The 21,451-nt window shown below is 36.6% G+C and overlaps 1 protein-coding gene across 1 annotated transcript in view; it reads right to left on the bottom strand.

The window, feature by feature from the left end:
- Positions 1-21,451, bottom strand: part of FBXO9 (F-box protein 9) — a gene marked incomplete at its 5' end in the record, with an annotated part of 48,681 nt that overhangs the window by 10,015 nt on the left and 17,215 nt on the right. The window contains 10 exon segments of the mRNA XM_049092607.1: positions 6,146-6,297; positions 8,016-8,109; positions 8,435-8,530; positions 9,196-9,286; positions 9,505-9,623; positions 11,496-11,610; positions 12,509-12,639; positions 14,694-14,793; positions 16,165-16,224; positions 18,270-18,423. Of these exon segments, the coding sequence (XP_048948564.1) occupies positions 6,146-6,297; positions 8,016-8,109; positions 8,435-8,530; positions 9,196-9,286; positions 9,505-9,623; positions 11,496-11,610; positions 12,509-12,639; positions 14,694-14,793; positions 16,165-16,224; positions 18,270-18,423 (1,112 nt within the window).

Here is a 21,451-nt window from a genome sequence, read left to right as displayed (position 1 = left end):
TGTTGGTGTGAATGTGAACTAGTGCAGCCACTCTGGAAAACTGTGTGGAGGTTCCTCAAAGAGTTAAAAATAGAGCTACCCTACAACCCAACAATTGTACTGCTGGGGATTTACCCCAAAGATACAGATGTAGTGAAATGCCAGGACACCTGCACCCCAATGTTCATAGCAACAATGTCCACAATAGCTAAGTGTGGAAGGAGCCTCGATGCCCTTTGACAAATGAATGGACAAAAAATGTGGTGTGTGTGTGTATATATAGATATATATATATATATATCTATCACAATGAAATATTACTCAGTCATCAGAAAGGATGAATACCCACCATTTGCTTTGACGTGGATGGAACTGAAGGGTATTATGCTGAGTAAAATATGTCACTCGGAGGAAGACAATCATCATATGAATTCACTCTTATGGGTAATATAAGAAATAGTTAAAGAGACTAGAAGGGAAAGAAGGGGTATTGAGTGGGAAAAATTAGAGAGGGAGACAAACCATGAGAGACTCCTAACTCTGAGAATCAAACAAAGGGTTGCAGGAGGGAAGGTGAGTGGGGGGTTGGGGTACCTGGGTGATGGGCACTGAGGAGGGCACTTGATGGGATGGAGCACTGGGTGTTATGCTATATGTTGGGAAATCAAACTTCAATAAGAACAAATGAAGGAAAAAAAAAAGAATGTGATACAGAAAACATTTGATATAAAAGCTAGATTATGGTTGATGGTTTAATTAAAACAGACATGTTTTTAGTTATTAACATTAAATATAAAACTTAATCTACCTTAGTTTACTAGTCATATAAATTCATATTCTCTCTTATTAGATATGTCCACACAAAAAATAATAGCTTAGGGTAATGACTGAATTTGTCTAATGTTTAATAAAGTGTCTGTAGGTAATCTAAACATCACTCAAGAAAACAGGTAAGCAAAACAGAAGTTTAGAAACAAGCTTTTCAGCAATAATTATGTCTACTTAGTTTTCCCAGGCCTTTTTGTTTTTTGATAATCTAAAATCTTAAAGTTTTAAAATGATGAATAAAGTTAAATCCAATCAATACCTAGATCTTTTCCAAATAAGATAAAGTACTAAAAACATTAATTAGTAAATTTTTGGCTTCATATTACAGAGAAAAAATGTAAAACAGTACATGCTTCTAGAAATTTTATAATGTATCATTAATATACACATTTAAAAAATGCTAGTGTAAAAGTTCACAATTGCTTACTTCTTAGTTTTCACTAGAAATTAAAGCTTCTAAGGGTTAAGAATTCTATTTCATATGTCATTAAAGCTACTAAAATAAGAAAAAAAATTAATTTTTAAAAAATTTTAAAAATAAAAAAATAAAAGTAGTAAGGGAAAAACATCTTTGTATGCCAAAAAAGCAGGATGTGCTTTTCATAAAATAAAGTATGAGAAATAGAGATGTATTTTTTGTTGAGGAGAAAGAGTCTGTGTTGTTTAAAAGGAAAAAAAGGGACTAAATGGGAATGTAGAAAAGAGGTTGTAAAAAGGTTTGTGGAAACAAATCTTTGAAAAAGAATTTTAATGAGTGGTCAAGCTGGTTAAAATTTAAAAATATTTTTTAAAAATGAGTTTTAATATTCAAGTAAGATGGTGCAAAATTAGAATCTGGCTTTTGCTTTGTTAAAAAAACAAAGTTTTCTTGGACATTGGTCTCCTTTTGATAAGACTGCAGTTTCATAATGATCTGTAATCCTACTTATTAGGCAAGTGCTTTTAAAGCACTTTTAAACCTTTTTGAAAAATTTTTGACAATCTTCCAAAGGACTTGTTAAACTAATGAGGCTTATTCAACTATGCAAATTACCAGGGAAGCACTGCCAACTAAGTTAATACTAAGCCTTCTTTGTGGCACTTATATAGAAAGTCCACTCTGCTTCCACAAAAATGGCCCCTGATCACCAGACTTGCAATCCTGATGTCCTTGTAACATGGTAACAGCCTGCTTCTAAATTGAAGACACTGAAATGAGTGAGCATTGACCGCAAATTAAACACACACTTGGGGTTATAGAAACCCAAGACAGCCCAATTCTTCCTGGCTCTCTAGCAAATCCCATATTTTAATTTTTGTATTCCTTCACGCACCATAGCACATTTACAAAGACTCAAGTTATAAACAGACATTGATAGACTTCTTTAAAATGACAAAAACAGTCTACCAGCAATGTGTGACCTATTTGGTCACCACCAATCACCTCCCCACACCTAAAAACCTATTTTTGTTCCCAGGGGCCTCAAAGCTCGGTCTTCTGGACCCTTTGAACACTTGGAGCTGTACTTCAATCAACTGCCTGCCACTTAGTGTGGCTTATCATTAGGTTCTTGTTATTGTATGTGTGTTTTCTAGATGGGTTGAGATTTCCCTTGTTGTATGACTGATGCCCTCACAGGAAAAACCAACCAATCAACCAAACTTTAAGAATATGTTTCCCACTTAGGGTATAATTTCCACTATCTCCAGTGATCAAGGCAGCCATTTCACTGGACAAATCATTTGAGCCCAACAAAAACCCTACAAACTTCTTGGAATTCTATCACATAAAGAAGGTACACAACCTTCTGGTCTCTTGTTGCCTCATGCTTGTATGACGACGAGCTACTATAAATCTCTAATGTCTTATGCTCAGGCCTGTGTCAACCACAGATTCAAGAAGCTTTCCTGGATCCCAATTCAAAGAAACCTGTTAGTCACAGAATTTGGTGAGTGTATAAACGTCACCAGAGGAAAATCACACTCCAGCCCCACTGGAAAGAAGACCTTAGCAGGTGCTCCTGACCACTGACACTGCTGCAAAACTAAAAACCATTAAGTCTTGGGTACACAGCATACAGAGAAGGCTCCACCTGGTCCTGTACAGATGCTAGAGACCTCCACATCAAACTGATGAGGAAGAGAAGTAGCTGACAGACAGGCAGGCTGATTCCACCCCAAATGATGGATGGAGACTTCATTCGCTAACTAAACGTAAACCCCTTTCTCCTTTTCCTTTCCTTCACTCTGGCCTTGCCCTGGAAAGACAACACCCTCATCTGTATCTCCCAGGCTAAGGGAGGGGGTAGTGGGTATAACCTCTGGAATTTAAAACCACCTTTTATTTCAGGCTAGGAGAAGATCAAACTGTGCCTCTAAGCAAAATAAGGGATCTCTTTGGTTGACTCTCCTAAATTTACATTGTTGGAATTAAAAAGGAGACATTCATGATTCAGATTCACTCTTTTTCATAGGTCTCTATTTCCCTGGTTAGGGATACAAATAAATGAGGCTATGATCAATTCTCAAAATTACTGCAAAGTCTGCTGCTAAAGCAATAGTAGCACAACAAAGATCCTAAGACTCTCCAGCCAAAGTTGTCCTTGATTATCTTTTAGCTGAGCAAGGAGGTGGATTGTCTGTGTTGTGGCCAATACCACCTCGTATGCTTGGATTTAACACTTATGGTGAAGTTAGAACTCAATTATAGAAGATCACTGAGCAAGGCACTGGGCTTAAAAAGATGACTCCTTCAGCAGAATCTTTTTTTGACTATTTATTTTTGATTGGTTTGGTTGGGTCTTGGGGACCATGGCTCTAAAGTATACTCCAACTATCGGGGATTATCCTAATAATAATAACAATCTATGGTAATAGTATTCTCTTTGGTAAATTATATTCTCTGAAAAGCTTTAAATGTATGTTCACTGTCACTAATCACCAAATGATTTAAGTCTGGAACATAAACCTGATGTTGTGACTATAAATATCATAGAGATTAAGGAAAAGCATCATGACCTATAGGAACCACACAAAGAACAACAATAGCTGTGAGAACTACAAAAGGGTAATTGAGAGTTAGTGTAATGCCTTAAATTTTGGTCACATCTCTCAGTTAGGCTGAGAGTCTAATAAAAAGGAGGAACTGTTAAAAAGAAAACCACAGGCCCCAAATGGCATCACTCAGAATGAGTTTCCAAACCAGGGCTTAATATATAATTTAATTGCAGTTTCAACCTTCCTCAGAAATGCAGTCTTAACTGGTAAGTCAGAAATTTATTGATGGGTACCCACCTGAGCCCTCTCCCACCCCTCAAAGGAAGAGGAGGAGTCTGCATAAGATGCTCTGCTCTTCCTTCTAAGGGAAGTGTCTTTGCCTGAAACCATCCTTTTCTTTTGCTAATAACCTTCTTGCCCCACTCTTCTTTTATTAAAACCTTCCATTTTGTACAACTCCTCAGAGCACCCCCATTCACGCATCATTTAATAAATCCAATTAGATCTTAAAAATTTACTTGGTTAAATTTTTGTTATTTAACAAGCATACTGTAAAAAGCTTGAAAAATTTAGAAAAGTACAAAGAAAAATCACTCCTCATTCTACCACGTAGACATAACAATATGAGGTATGGTTGACCCTTGAACAACATAAGGGTTGGGTGCCAAACTCCCACAGTTAAAAATCCGCATATAATTTCTGATTCCCCAGAAACGTAACTACTAATAATCTACTGATCAGAAAGAAGTCAGTAATCCTGCTTTTAATTTATCATTCTGACATATGCATTTCATCACATTATTAAATACTCTTCAGAAGCCCTTTCTAGTGCCTGCATAATATTTCACTGTCTGCCTGTATCACAATTTCCTTAATAATTCCCTTTCTGTTGGAGATTTAGGTTGTTTGGTAATTTAATATAATGTAATATTTTTTATTATGTCCTTTGAACAGATTCCTTAAAAATTCTAAGTAAAAGGCTACAGACATTTTAAGGATTTTGTTAAAATGTAATTTAGGAAGAATTATAATCCTGGAATAGAATTTGATGACTTAATATTTGCATGATCGACAGCATCATCCCAGTTGGGAGGGAGCGGAAGCAGATGACAAGTAATACTACTACAGTCTTTTATTTTGTTCCCCAAAAGGGAAAAATAAACAAAGGCAGAAAATTCAAGCGACTTTATAAATACAGTAAGGAAGTCAATGTCACTGTTATTAGTTACAAAAGACACCTATTATAATGTCCTTTTTTCTCTTAAAGCATGATGTTTTCTATTTCTTTGGTACTCCCTGAGTTTGGTGTCTTTCTTGAGAATAAAAAAAAAAACATTCCACTGCATATTCACTGAGAGAAGCTAAAAGGAGATATACGACTGGTAAGTTAAGAATGAAAAGAAAGAAAAATACTTTCTCAGTTCTCAGGACCCTCCATACAAGAGGACAAAGGGTGGAAACAGGATGCAGGAAGTTTGCAACCCAGTGGTCGAGGTTGTGAAGTAGGTTAATAGAAGGTGACTTCAAAACTTGTCTCTCAGAATTTTAGATTCAATTTTGGAACTGAGAGACCTTGACTACACACAACATTTTTTCAAATCTAACAACAGCAAATCTCACTATTCACATAAAATGATGTTTTACTTACTTCTATATTGCTCCTTTCTCTCTCACATTCTTCTGTTCCTTAATCCTAACACAAAGAGCTTTAAATAGAAACCCCCTAATAGATTTGGCTTTGGAACACATGACATCTTTTTAGAAGACTTACTCTCCTAGCTACAATTTTATTAAAATCAGTGCATAATCCCAGAGGATTATGGAAACTGGAAATAAAGTAAAAGTAAAAAAAAAAAAAAAAAAAATTGGTAAGAATGAAACACAGGAGAAGAAAAAAGATTTGATGTTTTAAAAAGGCCTTAAGTTAATGAGTAGGTAATGTACAGACGGCTTAGAGGTGGACTGAGTACCATTCTGCTCACAGAGTGCTGCTTTCACTTCCAAAGTGGTGGCACCCATTCCCATTCCTATTCCTACAGGCACTGAGGAGAGTTCCACCTCCTGGTCCACTCTTTTGGTGCCTGACAGAATAATACCCTTACCAAAAAGACTGTCATTGGCCAGGAATCTCTCCCTGGCACCATTATCATGCTGGCAGCTCTCTACATAAAGCACAGCAAACTCTGGAGGCATCTATAGTAGCAGTACCATTTAATTATACTTTGTAATGTAATGTTATGGAACATAATGTTTTATAATATAATGTTGACTCATAGGACTTTAAAACCTATCAGAGTTTTCTAAGCCTGACAGGAAGTACACATTTATTTGCAACTTTGGTATTTGTATGATATTCACCTACTTGTAAGTAACATGACAAGAATGATGTATCCAGATGAGTTTGTTGAATCTCTGGTGGCCACTGGAACACAGCTGGAGCCCCACATGGAAACTCTGATCTGCTTCTTGTACAGGGACCCGACGGAAGTATCTGTATTTATAGTCAAGTGGTTTCTATAAAAGAGAAAGTGTATGAGCTATAATGAAACCTCCCCTCATTGATACATAATATGTTCCTATAGTATTTATATGTAAGAGTGATACTAAAAGTAACATAATAACTGCACATGGTACAGGGTTCTTGGGTATCAAATGAGAAGGTGTATGAGGCCCTGAAAAATGTTAAGCACTCTAAAAATAAGGTTTTTCTCTCCATCATCATCTCAGTTAATCAACATAATAACCCTAAGTGTTAAATATGATTGTACAGCAGCCCCGGTGGCTCAGCAGTTTAGTGCCGCCTTCAGCCCAGGGCCTGATCCTGGAGACCCAGGATCAAGTCCCACGTCCGGCTCCCTGCATGTAGCCTGCTTCTCCCTCTGCCTGTGTCTGTGCATCTTTCTCTCTATGTGTGTCTCTCATGAATAAATAAATAAAATCTTTAAGTAAGTAAGTAAATAAATAAATAAGATGGTACACTGCTATTTAACGGCTGAAAGACTGAAGACACCAGGAAGATTAAACAAATTAACTAAAATTACACAGTAGTTTCAGAGTTGGAAATGAAAACTTTTGTCTTCTCCATGTAAGCCTAACATTTCCTTCAACTGAAAATATGGGAATTTTTAAAGAGGCAAAGTGATAAATTGGTGAAAGATGCAGAAGAAGCATGGAGTACAACTTATCTTTTGTGGTAATGGTAAAAGAGTCAATGAAGAAACAGATGTGGACGACACTCATTTTTGAATCACACTTTTGCAAATACTATTGCTAACAACACAAGAATGGCCACAGTATACATGGCTTCACTGTATCATACTCTGAAGAGAAAACTGGTACTCAATGTAAGAGTTCCTAAACTCTTTTACAAGATCTAAAAAACAAGGGCCTCACAACTCCCCAAAACTCATGGCCAAGGTCACAGCCATAGCAGCTACCTCTCGCCCCTCAGACTGCTGCCCCAGGGAACTACAGCCTATCAGAAGTAGGCAAGGAAGCTAGCAAGGGACTCAGATGAAACTCTGCCCTAACCATCCTGACACATGCCAGGGAAGAGAGGAGGCTCTAAGGAAAACTCTAAAAACTGTATTAATTATAAAAGCATTAGGCAAGTATTTATTCCAACTACATCACAACTGACTCTTGGATATACATTTTTAAAACCAGCATTAAAAAATGCATATAGAGAAAAGTTGTGAAAAAAATTAGGCCCCCTCAATGTGTTAGTTAAAAATACTCTAAAATGTAGTAATTCAACAATATTTGCTTGGCATTTTTCCCCCTTTTCTAAGAAGAAGAAGAAGAAAATTATCTAACTTTAGCTTATTTCCAGTAGAAATTAAAATTCTGTTAAGAGTATTCTTGAGAAAAAATTATCTATATGGGCTAACTTATGAAAGAAATCCCTTATGATTCAAAACAAGAATCGCTAAAAAAACATAGGTATAGTTTTACTAGTTATTTCATAGCATATTTTGGCTTTTCATTTTCTAATGTAAAAAAGACCAGAAAAGGAAATCATTTAGAGAAAAACAAAGTGATCCAACTAAAAAAAACCCCACATTTTAGAAAACCCTCCAGCTCTCTTCAGAGAAATGCTGTAAGTAAACAAACATTTTGTGTAACAGTATACATTATGAAACAGTATTTTCTTATCCTTTCAAATCAAGAGTGTCTGAATGAGTAAGGTACTAAAATAAAAAGAGAACTTCTAATTCCACTTGCATACTCACCTCTTCTTTTTTCTTAGTTATTACAGCAAATACTTTGGTCTGATTGTCTGTATCTTGAGACAAGCGATAATGACCCAGTAGAATTGCATCAGTTCTAAAAATTAAAAAATACAATTAAAGACCAAGTCTATTAATCATGTATTTACATAATTTAAGAAATAATGGGTTCTAACAGTGGTTACTCGACTGCCTGAGAAGAATCAGTTGGGATGTGATTAAACTTAGCTTGCTAAGGCTCCCAAGATCTACCGAAAATTATACCTAGGGAGAGAGGGCCAGGAACTGGTATTTTTCACAAAGGCCCCTGCTGAGTGCTGTTTTAATCATCTGATACTAAGCTAAGGAAGCACTGGATTACATTAGCCTCCAAGTAACCATATAAAATATGAACTGGATAGAAAACTAAAGAAAAATACTACCTGGTATTCCTAGTTCTTAAACGAGGAACAATGGACTGAGGCTCTTCAGGGGTTGTCAACACCATCACATGGCCATCAGGGAAGAATCTTATGTACCTGTGTAAAAAGAAAAAGAACACCAAAAAAACACCACACACATACAAAGTATAAAACATGTCCTTATTTCCTGGCACCTAAACCTGTTCATTGCTGTGAAATCAAATCAGAAATACGATGGCCAAAAAACTGGCAAAACATCATTAAAACAAACACAACTGGCAACCTGTGGGGCCAGCAAAAAAGAAGTAAAGGCATTCTTTTATACTTCTTAGAGGGAGGTGCTGAACTTTCAGTTTTACTCCTGAATAAAAACAAATACACCCCTATGATAGCTGTGTGCATTTTTTCCTAAAGTACTAATTAATGTGAAAAGTGAGATCTAATGATCATACACAGTAGTTAATGTCTACTGATTTCTCAAGGACAGTAAAGCTGAATGATATAGCACAAGCTAGCTGAAAAGGCAAATGAGTCCCACCAACAGCAAAATACTAAGAGCTCTAAAACAATTGATTCTCAGATTTAGAGGCTAGGAGGAATTCAACAATTTGTATTAACTTATTGGTTCTCTGAGTGCAGTTCCTGTTACAAAACTGGATAAAAATACTGAGGGTCATTCTGTGGATAAATATAAAGACCACAAAGAACAGCTGCCCGGTAACTAATGAATTAATACTTGGAGAGAGAGAATTTTTCACTCACTCAGTTTACTACAGTTGTACCTGTAATATTCCACTTGGTGCCAGGCTCTATAGAAACCATCAAGAGACTGTTCCCCTTGACGAATATATGTCGTTTTACTGATATACACTCCTATAAAAAAGAAAAAAAAATTTTTTTTCTAAGTAGGAACATAAATAAAATTTTTACAGTTAAAATCAGCTAACATGTTTCCAGCTTTATTTTTATTGTGGTTTCCTTTAAGTATGATCAGAGTATTTAGGTGTGTCACAGAAAAATAAGATTGTGTATTTATCAAAATCAGCATGAAAGACCACTATTTCTCCTGAGTTCTAAAGAGTTCAACTTACCATCAAACCGAACACGGGGCCTTTCTAAAAACATCTCTCTCCAGGATGTGTATGGAACAAGTTTAATACAGCTTCTGCCCCAAACTTTCAAGCAGGCCAAACGCCATATTTCAGGGTCTCTAGGTAATAAAAGCAGAACATCAATTTATAAAAAAGGCTAAGTCCCTAAATGCAGAAATATTTCTGCTATCAGCCATCGTCTTCTATTTAGCAAAAATCTGTTGAGCACCTGCAAGGCACTGGCCAGGGCTCTGGAGACAGACAGACAAGGCAAAAAGCCCTGCTCTTTCACTTGTGGGAAAGCAAACAAAACCAAGAATTAACAAAGAGAAAAGTTTCAGATAGTGAAACAAACAAAGCAGAGTAAACAGAAAGGGACAACTGCAGTGGGGAAAAGACAGACTATTTCAGATACAGCAGCCGAAAGAACTGAGGCAGAACCACAGCCAAGGGAACGGCTCTGGGTGGGAGTGTGACTGGTGCAGCAAACTAAGCCAAGTTAACAGGCTACATGATTGGAGAGGCAGTGAGGGGCAGGGCAGGGAGGGGTTTATAAACTAATCTGGGTGAGATGGATACCACTGAAAAGCTCTAAGGATGACTCATGCTCTTAAAAGATCACTCTGGTGGTCTGGAAAATATGCTCTAGGAGTATATGAGTGGAAGCAGACTACTGCCATAACCCAGGCCGGGTGTAACAAGGGGCACAATAGGAAGGGTCCTTGGAGAAGGGTGAAATGGTCAGACTGGAGATCTATTTTTCTAAGGTAGCACCAATGAGACTATTATTAGTGTAGAAAACTAAGCAAAAGATGTAATGAATATTAACAGGATTCTGATAAAGCTCAAAATATTTTTAACTCTATCTATAACCTGAAATATTCAGTTTTAAAGATATGAAAACTACTTGTGTCTGAGCTGGGCTGCAAAAAAACGATTAGCCACCTCCTCAGTTTTTTTCTTTTTACAATTACTTTTATTTTATGAAAGCACATGGAAGTTTTATCCCTGAAAATTTGCATTCTTAAGAAATTCCCTCTGGATAATCACATTTTAAAAGTTATTGGAATAAGGGTTCTAGAGACTCCAATTTTAAAACTGAAATGTAGGGGATCCCTGGGTGGCGCAGCGGTTTGGCGCCTGCCTTTGGCCCAGGGCGCGATCCTGGAGACCCAGGATCGAATCCCACATCGGGCTCCTGGTGCATGGAGCCTGCTTCTCCCTCTGCCTGTGTCTCTGCCTCTCTTTCTTTCTGTAACTATCATAAATAATAAATAAAAATTAAAAAAATAAAAAAATAAAAAAAAAAATAAAACTGAAATGTACCTGGTGATTAATAAGTCTTTGTTAAAGAGAATAGCACATAGAATTGCCAAAAAACAAAGCCATCAGCCAATTCAAATATTTTATCCAAAATACAAGACTCCGAATAAAATCAGGTTAAGAATACTGAATTTTAAGAACTGAAGTTATAAAAAATTTCTAGATGCTAAGGACAAAGTATATATTTTTATGTAGAATATTCATGAAAGATTAGTCTCAAACAATTTTATACTCAATTATGATTATTCTTCACACAGCAATATTTTAAAAGTATAGGTTAACCTTTAATGGGCCAAAAGAAAATTCTAGTGCAATCTAAATTTAAATCATTACCACTTAATGGGTTTAGAGTCATTGTGAAGATGACTTGAGTTTATTTTCCTAGCACAATTATTTTTCCAAATCAGCTAGGCTGGCATGCAAACTATCCTATGGAAGTAGTATGTGTGACTACACCTGTTCTACAGAACATTCTATACCCTGGAAACTTGGTGCATTGTAGCCTTTAAGGGTTAAGGGGTTTGGGAAAATCACAGAAATACACTTTAGGCAAAACTGTTCATTTTAAGTTTTTACTCAGAATATCAATCAAGTTTTTAATCAAAATTGGCAAAAAACCATAATCCTTTTTTCACTACTGCTAGAGTTGTTTTAAAAAGATGAAGTACCTGGCACAGATATAGAATCCTCTGCACACCTGCGACAACTGCTCTAATGATCTGAGGTCCAAGTCACTGGACACCACCCAGCGGAAGATGTACATCAGGACCTCCATTGGCAGCACTGCAAAAGAAAATCATCCCTTCAGCAACTCTCCTAGATTATTCTACCATCTTCTCGGAGCAGGTAGCTTCAGGTATTCCCAGACATCTGTGAATCACACCCTCAGTATTGCTCAGAGCTATATGTGAGTGTATTTAATTATCTAAAAAGTAACAATGGTTTCTAACATCAATACACAAATGTTTTGAAATTTTCAGTACAGAACATATCAAAAGCTACTTTTATAAAGCACCCTCTCCTTCAAAAGATCATTTTATGGGACGCCTGGGTGGCTCAGCAGTTTAGTGCCTGCCTTTGGCCAGGGTGTGAACCAGGAGTCCCGGGATCAAGTCCTGCATCGGGCTCCCTGCATGAAGCCTGTTTCTCCCTCTGCCTCCCTCTCTCTGTGTCTCTCATGAATAAATTAACAAAATCTTTAAAAAAACAAAAAACAAACACTCAAGTAGACTCTACAATGAGCACAGAGCCCAACACGGGGTTTGATCTCACAACCTGAGATCATGACCTGAGCCAAAACCAAGAGTTGGAATGCGTAACTGAAAGAGCCACCCAGGGGTAGCTCAAAACATTCATTTTTAAACATGCAGCCTATCTCAGGCTGAAATGCCTGATGACACCAGTATTTCTTTAATTTTCTTGGGCTGCTTCAACAACACAGACACCCTTTTATATCTTCACTGAATAAAGTAGGGCATCCTTGACCTGAACTATAAACTCCTTTCTACTTCAGATTTTGAAAAGCTTGTTAGTATATGCAAACAGTAATTATAACTAGCTCTCCCAACACACTTTGAACTAGAGCAATCACCTGGCAAGTTTTCTGGCCTTGTAAATTTGGAAAACTTAAATCTAAAGTGAAAGTGTGCCTCACTGAGTTATAACAACCATGAACTCATACCTGATATGTGAGTCTGATTGTTTTCCAGCTCAGGCTGACACAGTTTGAGCATAGACTCCTGAAATGTGAGCTGCTGCTGGAAGCATGACAAGAGGTCTGCCATCTTGCTGTCATCATCATTATCTTCCATGCTGAAAAAGGAGGGGAATAAATTAAGTCCACAAACACAGAGCTTAGAAACTGATTTTTCATAGTACTTTCAAATCTGCTTCAGAGAAAGTCATCTAAAAGCAAACTGTCTTAACCATCGTTTTGATTTGATAAAAGTTTATTTGGCTTCAAGGAGTAGCATACCAAGTCTTTTGAAGAAAAAAGCTTCAGCAATTTTCGTTCTCACCCGGAAAGAACAAGAATTTTGGATACAAGCGTTGAGATTTAATTAGCCCCTTTTATTCTAAGATAGAGATTTCTTGAGTTAGTGAAAAAGATCATTTCAAATGATTTTTAAAAAACTTAGGTAAATATATTCCATACTAATGTGACTATAATCCATTCTAATTGGATAAAAATAAAATATATAGATGTCATCTGTGGTACTTACTTACCAAGGGTTTTCTAACAGATGTGCTTTACCACCCTACCTTAAGAGAGGAAAATATGTAATTTAAAAATCTTAGTGGGGTCCACAAATCAACTACCAATCATCTAAACAGAGTATAATTTAGAGTTCTAAAAAACAAAAAACAAAAAACCGTCTTTCCATTTTTGTTGAAATTAACCTTAAAAGCAATCAGACCTACAAGTAAGGCTTAGATGAGGATGAGGTCCAAAGACCAGGAAGGGCTAATTATTCTATTAACAAAGGCACATGTGGCAGAGGCTAAACGGGCACAAGGGCTACTCTACAAACATTTCAGAGAAGGCAAAAAACAAGAACAAAACCAGGAGAGAGACTTTCAGGGATTATTAGATCTGATAAGAAAAAAACAACTGTATCCTTCAAGAACTTTTATTGCATCTGGGCTGTACCAAGAGATGGGAAAGAAAAGGAATGCTTCTTTCACATTTTAATACAGCTTTTCTTAACAGCATTTGCATCTACTCATAAAACTGGCTAAGAGCTGGGTCTAAATGGCCACCCAAATATAAAGAGGGCTTAGAAAAAGCCCAAAGGATTCATTTTGAGTTTGAACTACCTCACACTGTTAAATTTCATTTGGTGAACAACAAACACTGTTAGCCTTGAAATTCAAAGAGACAATTAAGACTGACTTCATTGGGATGTTTTTACTATCCAAAACTTGAGTGTTAATTACCATAAGCGGTTTAAAAACGCTGGCAGTGAGCACATTATCCATAAAGGTAACTTCTTAATTATTCCATGACAGAGGTAATATCATAACATAATGGTAATATTTTATTACTAAAAGCACTATTTTCCTATGTATTGCTCATTTTTAACCTGACATTCTCTCATGGGTATAGACTCTCCTCCCTTCTAATATCAAATAATTGAGCTTTTGGAGGTAGAGAGATTAAGCCAAAACATTTTTATACAATTGGCTCGCAAATAACTTCAAAAGTATTGGCTTCAAAATATGTTCTCTTGATCTTTGTCCATGTAAAACTATCAATGCCACTTTATAATTTTGATGCAAGTGGTATCTATCCAAAGAAACAAGGCTTATATCCTGCACCTGGGCCTTTTAAAAAAAGTTAGTCTTAACCATGTCCTTTCAGATACCTTAAGAGAATAAGTCTTGTTATAATTCAGCATTTTCTTAATAAACTGAAAACTTTTTTTAAAAAGTATAGCTTCAAACATATCAAAAAGAATGATGAAACCCCATGTACCCATCACCTAATTTCAACCATTATTAACATTTTGTCAACTTTGACCTAATTATATTTTAATAGGTTTGACTTTTTAAAATAGGTTTCAGAAAGCTGAAATGTGTCTTTTAATTTACTTTCAATAATCATTGCTTTTATTTAAAAAAAAAAAAAAAACTTGTGTTACCTTATCTTTGTTATATCTGTTTAAAATGTGCATTTCTATATTTTAATCTTAAATTTTCCCTAACTAAAAAAAATTTCTACAACCTTATAAACAAGTCTTTATACTAAGGACTATGTAATTTAACAGAATTACCACCACCTTCTTATCATGTTAAGAGTCAACAGGGCAAAGACGCTTAACTTTAACAAACTCTATGTATTACTGTCTATCGAATTATATACGCACTAGCTGTTTCCAACGCCATCACCATCTGGAGACCGGGTATAAGTAATCTTGAACTCTATATCAGGTACAAGTTGCATAGCCCTACGATAAAACTTGATGGCTAAAAGAAGAAATAAAGCTAAATTAGCTATGACCACACATTTTTGTCATTTCCTTTGATTACCTGTAACTGTGGATTAATTTGGTAACTTTCTTTACAAACAGCCAAATTTCCTTTTTTCTATATGCAACAGTAGTTCAGTGAACAACTTATTTCCAAGCCTTATTACTCAGAAATAATCTTTCTTTCTAAAGCTATCACATTATGGCAGCTTATGGATGTCATATTTCACTCTTTGCTGTTAGCCCTTCCCACCTTTTCCCTCAACCTCATAAGTACTGCTAGAAGCGACCTCATATGGCTTTCTTCAGGCTTTGGAAATGCAACTGCTATAGCTCCAAGAAAAACATTTTTTAAGCAACCTTTTCTTTCTAAGATGCAGAGTTGAGGATAATCAAATACTTCCTCCTACGCAGAATAGAGTTTTAGTTAACCTTCAAATCCAACTTCCTTTAGTCCAGCTGCCTATTATTTAGCTACATAACCTTTAAAACTTATTTTCTTATAAAGTTCCTGGCCAGGTGGTTTAGAGCTATGATATTTAGTAATCTCTCTCACAAAGCTATACAACAGAACTTGAGACTACAGAAGCAGACTAGCTCTTCTTCCCTTAGATGATACTCTATTCAATACATTCTGCTGTGTTCTATTACTCTGGGTGAATTATTGTACACTAAACAGAAATGGGAATCTCACAAACTAATGAAGACTGTGGAGGGATTTCACCATTTGGGCTCTTCTAATATCTCAGTAAAAATATCACTAGAAGAAACTTGAGAGTAAAATGCGGTAATCCTGAAAATGTTAGTTTGGGGGCATTTTCAAGTGATTCAAGCACAAGCATTTTTCCCATGCCCCAATTATTAGCTTTATTATCAACAAAATGGAAGCCTACTTACACATCTAATGCAGTAAAATGCCCCATCGCTCTGATCGTTTATGCAAATGGGTTAAGAGAGACGATTAAAGCTGAAGGGTATTCCTTTGTGTAAAATGTAAATTAGAAAATATGTATATGTTCCTGAAGCTATCATTTATATTCCCCTCCTCTGAGGTAATTTTCACCCACAAAAAATACACTATTTTAAAAATGAGAAACAAATTATTTTTAAGACTTTAATAATGAAGAATTAATAAATACTAAAACCTAAGTGTAGACCAACATGATGATGTTCCACAGCAATAATATATTTTGAGAAGAGGTTATACAGAAATATAATGTTTAGTTTTGACTCGTTAGAAAACAATTTCAGATACAGGGAGACAGATGTTTATATGCCAAATATATTCTAGTTTAAAAAAAATTGTTCAGTAACAGTTGTTATTCAGAAATGTCATGACCATATGATCTTGGGCCCTGAGTTTTTTTACCTTCATAGAGAGCTCCATTCTGTTCTTCTTCTACTGCTTTTAGGAAGAGTTCTCGAGCCTATAAAAATAGTGAAATGCAATTTTTGAAAGTCTGTATTAAAAATGAGTATGTGTGACAGGACAGCCTTCCAACAAAAGTGCCAGAACAACTGGACACCCATTGGCAAAGTAATGAACCGTGACCTAAACCTCACATCTTACATAAAAATTAACTCAAAGATGGATCATGGACTTAAATATAAAACTTTCAGGGAAAAAAAAATTTTTTAAGTATTGGGAACCTATGGCTGGGCAAAGAATTCTTATACTGGATTCCCAAAGCATAATCCATAAAAGGACAGGTGATAAACTGGATCTCATCAACATTAAAAACTTCTGCTCCATGAAATACCCTGAGGATGAAAATTATAAGCTATAAGCTGAGAGAATTTACAAGCCACTTGCTCAACAAAGTATTGTATTTAGAAGAAAGAACTCTCAAAACTCAACAAACATAAGCAATGCAATTAGAGAAGACAACATATTTTACAGAGAGGAGATACAGGTAGCAAACAGCACATGGAAAGATACTCAACATCATTAGCCACTAGGGAAATACAAATTAAGATCACAATGAGGTATCACCGTATGTCTATCAGAATCGCTAAAAAGGAATGATGACACCAAGGGCTGACGAGGCTGTGGAGACGCTGGACCACTCATACACTGCTGCTGGGACCAGAAAATGATGCAGCCACCCTGAAAAACACCTGGGCGGTTTCTTTTAACCAAACAGGCACTTACCATACAACCCAGCAATTGCACTCTTGGGCCACAGAAATGAAAACTTACATTCATGCAGAAACCTGCACATGAAAATTCATAGCAGCGCTATTAATAGCGAAAAACTGGGAACAACCCAGATGTCCATCAACCGGTGAATAATCAAACTGGGGTACACTCATCCTGTGTACCACTGAGTAATAAAAAGGAACAAAGTACTGTTATACGCAAACCTGGATAGATCTCGGGAATCATGCTGAGTGAAAAGCGCTCATGTCAGAAGGACATATACTGGGTGATTCCATTTATGCAACAGTTTTTGAATATCAAAATTATAGGAATGGAGAAGAGATTAGTGATTGCCAGTGGTTAGGAATAGTCAGGGAGTGGGGGACGGGAAAGTATTATAAAGGTGTAGAAAGAAGGAGCTCCTCAGTGCTACCACAGTTCTGTACCTTGATCATGGTGCTCGTTACAGGAAGCTACAAATGTATAAAACTGCACAGAAGTATTTCTATACACACACAAAATAAAAGTGTTTATAAATCTGGGAGGTCTGAATAAGCTCTGTGCATGGTACCAATGTCTCTCCTAGTTTTTGATCTTGCACTGTAGCTATGCAAGATGTCACCACTGAAGGAGAAAGGATGAACATAGGACTTCCCTGTATCTATGTTTCTGTGATTATTTTCAAAATAAAAATTAAAATGAATATGGAAGTTTATAGTTATCACGGTAATTTCAATTATTTAATGGCAAATAGCTTGTAAAGAAATTGTGTAAGAAGACAGCCTCTATTAAACAGGAAAAATGGAAAATGTGCTGTGCCTACTTCATGTAATACTAAAAAGAGGTAAACAATTTGACAACATTCCAAATTTTTTTCAGTGTGAGCACTTTTAAAATTTTCCAGAATAAGGAGATAATTAATACATCATTATACATTTGTTCAACTCAAAATATAACAAAACACTGCATTAAGACCTTTGCAAAGGTGTTAACATTTAAACAAGTTTTTTTCTCCTTTTGAGCTTCTGCTAATGAACTCTGAGGCATTGATCTTTTAGAGACCAAATGAATCTTAGGGATCTATAAACTGCCAAAGACAGTTCCATGAAGACACTGAACCTCTAGAAAGAAGACCGTGAGGAGTGGTGTATCATCCAAAGTACCCAGAAGTAGTAGTGAAGGATGGGCACACTGGCATACTTTTGTACATGAGGAAAAATTGTATAAGTTATGTGCTAATGGCACCAGAATATAACTATAATGACCACATGAGAAAATTTTCATGTGCAATTTTTTAAAAAGTTACTTTGTCACAATGTCCATAATACTTAACTTTTCTTCTTTTGCCAGTTCTTGCTTTCCTTTGGTGTCTGCTGCTTTCAGTAAAGAGCCTTTTGCTGCTCTGCAAGGCCGAGTTTCTAAATTGCTAGAGCCTACACCTGGAGCAAGTTCAAACATCCACTGAGCTCGGAACATCTGGAGCTGTGCCTAAGGAAAAAAAAGTACTTTAGGGCTCATAAAGGAAGAGAAGCTCAACTCTGGACAATTTATCCACAGGTCCAACATCAATTTCCATATAAATAACATATTCTAAGACTAGAAGACATAGTCTTTTAAATTACTAAGTTAATATCGAGTCAACATGTTATCTTCTAAAATAATGTTCTGCTTAAATCTTTAAAGAAATCATGAAAGGTCCCTACGTTTGTCCATACAGGAAAAATCTAATGGTATCAGAAAACCAAGTTCTGTTTTAGAGTTGAAAATATAAGCCATCACCTAAGTTCACCTATAAGGCTGAACTTAGAAGCTTTCAAATATTTGTTTACCTGGAATATATCACATACCAGATGTGAAAAGTACTGTTAAAAATTGTGTAGTTGAGGGATGCCTGGTGGCTCAGTGATTGGGCGCCTGCCTTTGGCCCGGGACATGATCCCAGGTTCTGAGATGGGAGTCCCCCATTAGGCTCCTTGCATGGAGCCTGCTTCTCCCTCTCCCTGTGTCTCTGCCTTCTCTCTATGTCTTTCATGAATAAATAAATAAAATCTTAAAAAAAAAAAAAAAAAGCACTGAGGACCTTAACTGCTAGGACTGCCACACAGACAGCCCTCAGCTGTCAGCCCGTTCGGGCACTGCCTAGGCAGGGTCATACCCATTCCCAGGCCATCCCAACCCGATGACTGATCAGTGGCTGATAAACATATGAAAGGCTCTGGTTCCTCCATACTCAGAACTCCTGCAAAATTGGCTAAGGTAGTCCATTAGGACAGTACAGAAGCTCAGCTTCTTCCTCTGCCCACTCAGCTTCCACCCTCTCCGCCTTCCATAGATGTGGATCCCCAAAGCATTCCCTAGTAAACCTCCCTCATTGTAATGTCTACCTTTAGAATAAGTCTATTCTCTGGGAACCCAACCTGAAATATCTCTCCTCCCAAACAAGGCCATTATCAATACAACTATGTATATTATTCCTATATCCTATTCCTAGGTTTTCTTAAAGGGGCATATATAGAATGGCTAAGTTCTTAAAATAATTTTTTCTTGCCATTCTAAACAGCTTTGGTTCCCACCCTCCTACTTGTAACACAAAACACATACACCTCTGCCCTACACAATCATTACTAACACCAAATGTCTGCTAGATGATACATTCCAAATAAGTATTATAAGGCTTATAAATTCTGTAAGATGCATTTATCTAATTACAATGAGTATTTTTCTATTTCAATGCACAGGATTTACCCCATCCTCTTAAATGGCTATGGTGCATCTCACTGTATGAATGCACCATTACTTAATACAAGTGATGGATATTTAGATTGTATTCTATTTTTTCATATAACAATGCTATAATAAACATTTTTGTACATGTATATTTACTCAGTTTCCCCATTATTTCCTTAAGGTTGATTTTCTAGAAATAGAATTGCTTGACCAGGGGTGCCTGGGTGGCTCAATCAGTTAAGTGTCTGAGTATTGATTTTGGCTCTGGTCATGATTTCAGGGTTGTGAGATCCAGCCCTGCATTGGCTCTGTGCTCAGTGGGGAGTCTGTTTGAGATTCTCTTTCCCTCTCTGCCTCTCCGCCTACTCATGTGCACATGCACTCACTTTTTCTCACTCAAATAAATAAATAATTAAAAAAGAATTGCTCGATCAAATGGAATATTTTTCATTTTGTTCCATATTGCTAGTCTGCTCTCCAAAAAAGTTTTAGCAATTTACACTTCATGTGATTGAGTGTTCTCAAAGCACTGATTGAGTGTTCTCAAAGCCTGGGTAACAATGGGCATTCTTCACTAATCTGATTAAGAAAAATCTCATTTTAGATTTTATTTGTATTTTAAAAATCATGAGACTATCTCTTCAAATATTTAATAGCATTTATATTATTTTTTCATTAATTGTCCATTCATATCAATCTTGTGTCATTTGCACAAACTTATAAGGATGTTCCAAATACTGAGAGTAGGTATCAATGCTCTGCCAATATATGGTAAGTAGGTTTTTCTAGCTAATCATTTCTCTTGATTTATGATGTCTCTTCTACATACAGGTTTTAACCTTTAGGTGGTCAAATCTATTTTAAGGTGATGGGTTTTGAGTTATGCCTTGCTTTGAACATTTTAAACCCATGTATCAAACCTCATAACGGCAATTATTGTTATCCTCAGTGTGAGCACTTTCAAAATTTTCCAGAATAAGGAAATAATTAATTCATCATTATACATGTGTTCAATGCAAAATATAACAAAACACTGCATTAAGACCTTTGCAAAGGTATTAACATTTGAACAAGTTGTCCTCTTTTGGGTTTCTGTTAATAAATTGAGAGGCATTGACCTTTCTAGAGACCAAGTGAATCTCAGGATAGTGTACCTGTAGGAAAGCAGCACATGAGGAGTGGTGGTATCATCCAAAGTACCAGGCATAGAGGAATGAGAGGATCAAATCCCACACTAGGCACTCCCAGCCCTGGGAAGAAGAGTCCCCATAACATGGGGCTTTGAAAATCAGTGAGGCTTAATTCCAAGAGAGGCAGAGAGCTATTGGAGAAGGCATTTCCACCCTTAAAGAGCCAGCACACCATTTTAGTATATGTGCTGCAGAAGCGAGCACAGAGCCAGCACACCAATAACTCCACCAGGAAATAGCGCTTTTAAAATGCCTGGGGTATATATAACAGGCATTTATTAATTAATTCTAGGACATGTGCCAAAAGGGCAGGTATCTGCAGGAGAGTTCCCCAGGAACAAAAGTGCTTGGTGCCATTTTCCTTCCCTCCTCTACCCTGGATAGCTGGATGCATGTGGGAGCCAATTCTAACACTATCTATCTGCCTTGCCAGTACTGTGCGCCTGGCTGCTGCATTTACCTGTAGACTTCCCACCTTAGTAGGTGCCTATCCAAAATAGCTCTATACCTGTTACAGCCAGCAGGCAGCCCTGGCCAGGACCAGCACACTTCCTACTGACTCCTATCATGGGAAGGGAGATAACCCCACACAACAGCAC

Source organism: Canis lupus, chromosome 12, assembly GCF_003254725.2.
Source record: "Canis lupus dingo isolate Sandy chromosome 12, ASM325472v2, whole genome shotgun sequence".
NCBI classification, from domain to species: domain Eukaryota; kingdom Metazoa; phylum Chordata; class Mammalia; order Carnivora; family Canidae; genus Canis; species Canis lupus.
This window is presented reverse-complemented; position numbering and strand designations above follow the sequence as displayed.